This window comes from Echinops telfairi, unplaced genomic scaffold, assembly GCF_000313985.2.
Source record: "Echinops telfairi isolate 266 unplaced genomic scaffold, ASM31398v2 ScPeMD7_7457;HRSCAF=8495, whole genome shotgun sequence".
NCBI classification, from domain to species: Eukaryota; Metazoa; Chordata; class Mammalia; order Afrosoricida; family Tenrecidae; genus Echinops; species Echinops telfairi.
The window spans coordinates 44,877,964-44,881,876 of NW_022111357.1; the positions used below are offsets into that span (position 1 = coordinate 44,877,964).

General features: G+C 51.5%; 1 protein-coding gene across 1 annotated transcript in view; it reads right to left on the reverse strand.

The window, feature by feature from the left end:
• Positions 1 to 3,913, reverse strand: part of NCAN (neurocan) — a 27,421-nt gene that overhangs the window by 17,708 nt on the left and 5,800 nt on the right. Inside the window, exons 4-5 of the mRNA XM_045299144.1 lie at positions 999 to 1,173; positions 557 to 684 (exon numbers count right to left, since the gene is read on the reverse strand). Of these exons, the coding sequence (XP_045155079.1) occupies positions 557 to 684; positions 999 to 1,173 (303 nt within the window). The remainder of the gene's footprint in view (positions 1 to 556; positions 685 to 998; positions 1,174 to 3,913) is intronic.

The following is a 3,913-nucleotide window of genomic DNA, read 5'->3' on the forward strand; positions in this document are numbered from 1 at the left end:
GGGGTCCCAGCCCAGTTCAAATAGCCCTGATCTGGCCGGGTTGGGGCCCGTGTTTAACCAGGCCGCGATACTGCTGCTGTGTGTGGCCAGCGTGCTAGAGCATCCTAGCTTTCGTTCGCAGAACTTAAAGAAGGAGCTTAAGCCGCTTTTCAAGGAGACCCGGTGGCATAGCTAGCTACGTATTGAGCTGTTCACCACAAGGGCAGTAGTTCGAACTCCATCAGTTGCTCTGTGGGAGGAGATGAGACTGTCTGCGCCTATAAAGATGTATAGCTCCAGAAAACCAAAAGGGCAGTTCTACCCTGCCCTGGAGGGTCACCCACTCAGGATCCACTCAACAGCAGGGAGTGGAGTTGAGCCTCTTTTGAAGATGAGGTAGTAAGGGATAGAACGCTCAAAGAGGCTGAGGGGGCTCAGAGAGAAGAGCTTGGATCTTAGAGCTAAGGTTTGGGGAAGGGTGAAACTCAGGAAAGATGGGTACTCAAGGAGATAGGATGGGGGGCGGGGCGGGGCGTATAACAGGAGCTCAGAAGTGCAATGGGTGATCCAGACTTACCCCCCAGCTCACGGGCAAAGCAATATACATCATAGAGTTCCTGTGGGTCCCTGCGTCCATAGCTCCGCACTCCTGGAAGGCTGCTGCGGTCACCATAGCAACCAGGACGGGACTGGGTGATAGGGTACCTGACAAGACAAGGGGAAATCCCTTTCTGATGTGTTGCCGGAGCCTCTAAGGCAGTGGTTCTTTAACACAGTTCCTCATGTTGTGGTGTCCCCAACCATAAAATTATTTTTGTTGCTACTTCATCACTGTCATTTTGCTACTGTTATGAATCGTCATGTAAATATCTGATAGGCAGGATGTTTTAAGCGATTCCTGTGAAAGGGTCATTTGACCCCCAAAGCGGTCGCGATCCACAGGTTGAGAACCACTGCTCTAAGGACCCTCTTTCCCCAGGGGTTAGCCTCCCACCATCCCGCCTTGTGTCTCTTCTCACCGAACAGTATGGTCAGAGAGCCAGCCAGCATCACAGTTGTCAAAGCCATCCTCAAAGGCAGCTTGCAGATGTCTCGGGGCTGCGATGGTGGCGGAGCTGAGATGGCAGGCCTCCTGGGCTTCAGCAAAGGTCAGTGCATAGCGGTCCCGGGCTGCCCGATAGTGGAACACCACGCCTGCAAGGGGGCCAACAGGATGGGGGAACATTTGTTGGCACCTTCAGTAACAGGCCTCCTCCTTTGCTGAGTGTTGCCCCCTAATCTGATGGCATAAATAAACCCGCTGCCTTCCTGTGTGCCCTGCCCCAGTCATCCACGCAGCATCTGGCACAGTACTAAGATGATTGCTGCTGCCGTTGTTAGGTGCTGCCCTGTGCACCCCAGAACGAAACACTGCCCAGGCTTGCACCGCCCCATGCTTGATCCCATTGCTGCAGCCACTGTGTCCACCGTCTCCTGGAGGGCCTTCCTCTTTGCACGGCTGAAATACCATGGTGTCACTCCCAGAATCACAGCAACTCACGGGCCATCACAGTATGACAAACTGGCAGACACGTGGTGAGCGAGGATGATGATGAGGACAAGGCTGATCAGCCCCTGTTATTCAGATGAGGAAACTAGTAACAACAATGATCATGGAAAACCTGTTGCCATCTACATAGTGACTCCGTGTGTGCAGAGTGGAACATCCCCAGGGGGTCTTCTTGGCTGGTATCTTGATGGAAGCAGGTTTCCAGACCGTTCTTCCACAGTACCATGGAGTGGGTTCAAACAACCACCTTTGGGTCAGTCACCAAGTGCAAACAGTTTTGCTGAAGGAAGGAGGAAGCAACTTCCACGTGGAGGTCACTGCCTCTGCCACTAGTCCATTTTCTGGGAGGTCTATCAATTTTGAGAAATGAGGCCTGGGAAGGGGGCTGGCAGATGAAGCTCATCAAATATGCAGGGGGACATCGTGTGGTCTCACCATCCCTGGTTCACAGATGGAGGGAGGACATTGATCCCGGGGGTGGGGGGTGGATGCAAAGACTTACCCAAGGCCACACAACAGCTTCAGGGAAGTCGGCTTCCTCAAAGGAGGCCACACAACAACCCATTCGCTGTGTCATTCATTAAAGATGTATCTACTGCTTATCTATTGGGGACTTAAAGGCGTAGTAGGTATACATTGTTGCGATCCCAGGACCTGTAGTTCAAAACCATTAGTAGCTCCTCGGGTGAAGGATGGTTCTACCCTGTCCTTCAGGGTCACTAGGAGTCAGTATTGACTCAATGGCAGTGAGAGGTGTTTTTTTTCTTCAAGTGCAAGCCGAAGGAGCCTTGGTGAGTTACATGTTGGGCCACTAATCACAAGGTCAGAAGTTCAAACCCACCAGCTGTTCTGCTAGGAGAAAGATGAGGCTTTCTGCTTCTGTGCAGATTTACAGACTCAGAACCACAGGGGGGTTCTGCTCTGCCCTTAAGGTTTCTAGGAATCCAAGTGGACCCTGTAGCAGGGAGCTTGGAGGGTTTTTTTTGTGCTGTGAGCCAGGCCTTGTTCTAGGGCAGTGGTTCTTAACCTGTGGGTCGTGACCCCTTTGGGGGCCGAACGACCCTTTCACAGGGGTCACCCAATTCATAACAGTAGCAAAATGACAGTGATGAAGTAGCAACGAAAATAATGTTATGGTTGGGGTCACCACCGCATGAGGAACTGTATGAAAGGGTTGAGGCATTCAGAAGGTTGAGAATCACTGTTCTAAGGCTTTGCTTGAATCACTTTTTTTTTTGTTGTTGCCATGCTCACCTTGATCGGTTAGGAAAACAGAAACCACATCAGCCATTTCAACAGAGAGAATTTAATATAAGGACGTAGTTAAACAGGTATTAAAGGACTGTTATTTACCTAATATATCTCTTTAATCGGCTTGCTGGTTAAAAAAGAGCCTTGCTTTTTAAAAAGGTAAATAAATGTATTTTAAAGGGTCTTTCATATTCTTATTTTAAATAGAATGCCAATCTCCTGTGCCTTTGCAAAGCTCCTGTCAGCTGCCTGCACCCCTGACTGCTGGTGACCCCATGCTCCACAGACCAAAACGCTGCTCTGCTAGGAGAACGATGAGGCTTTCTGCTTCTGTAAAGATTTACAGACTCAGAAACCACGGGGCCGGTTGCACTCTGGCCTGTCTGGCCCGCACCATCTCTATGTTGGTTGCCAGTCAGACCATTGTGAAAACCAGGGTTTTCAGGTGCTGATTGTCAGAAGTCAGTCACCCGGCTTTGCTTCCTACTGTCTTAGTCCGGGAGGTCCGCTGGAACCTGGTCGGCATCACAGCGGATAACAAGCCTCTGTTGACAGATGGGTGGTCCAGCTGCTCGTGAGATGCAGTGTCTGGGAATGGTACCTGGGTCGCCTTCATTGGGCAACAGAGCCACAGATGCTATGAAAAGTTAGGTACTCATCAAATGGACATAAAACAAAGGGAAGAAATCCTTCCGAGATACTGTAGCTCATGGGAGACTAAGCTGGAAGCGGTTCTCTTAGCTAAGAGAGCGGTGTTACAGGCAGGTTAGTGACCATGGGGATCTTTGTGGCTCCAGCAGGGGAATCAAAGGGATCACCGGTCCAGGGCCTGGTTTCTAAGAGGTTCCTGGTGGGCAAGGCCCCCCACCCACTTCCTACCCTAGCCCTGCCCCGACTGACCCCCATTCAGGCTCTCTGACTTAGCCCCTCCCACTCTTGGATCTAGCCTTGCCCCTACTCTTTCTGACCCCTGTTCAAGGTCTAGTTTCCAAGAGGTAGTAGGAACATGCGCGGGGGTGGGGTGGGGGGGGTGGGCATGAGTCTCCAGCTTAGCTCCTCCCACTCCCAGCCTTTCCCCCATCCCCAACTGACCTGTCACCTCCAGGGGCACCAGATCCTGCTCATCCTCGATGC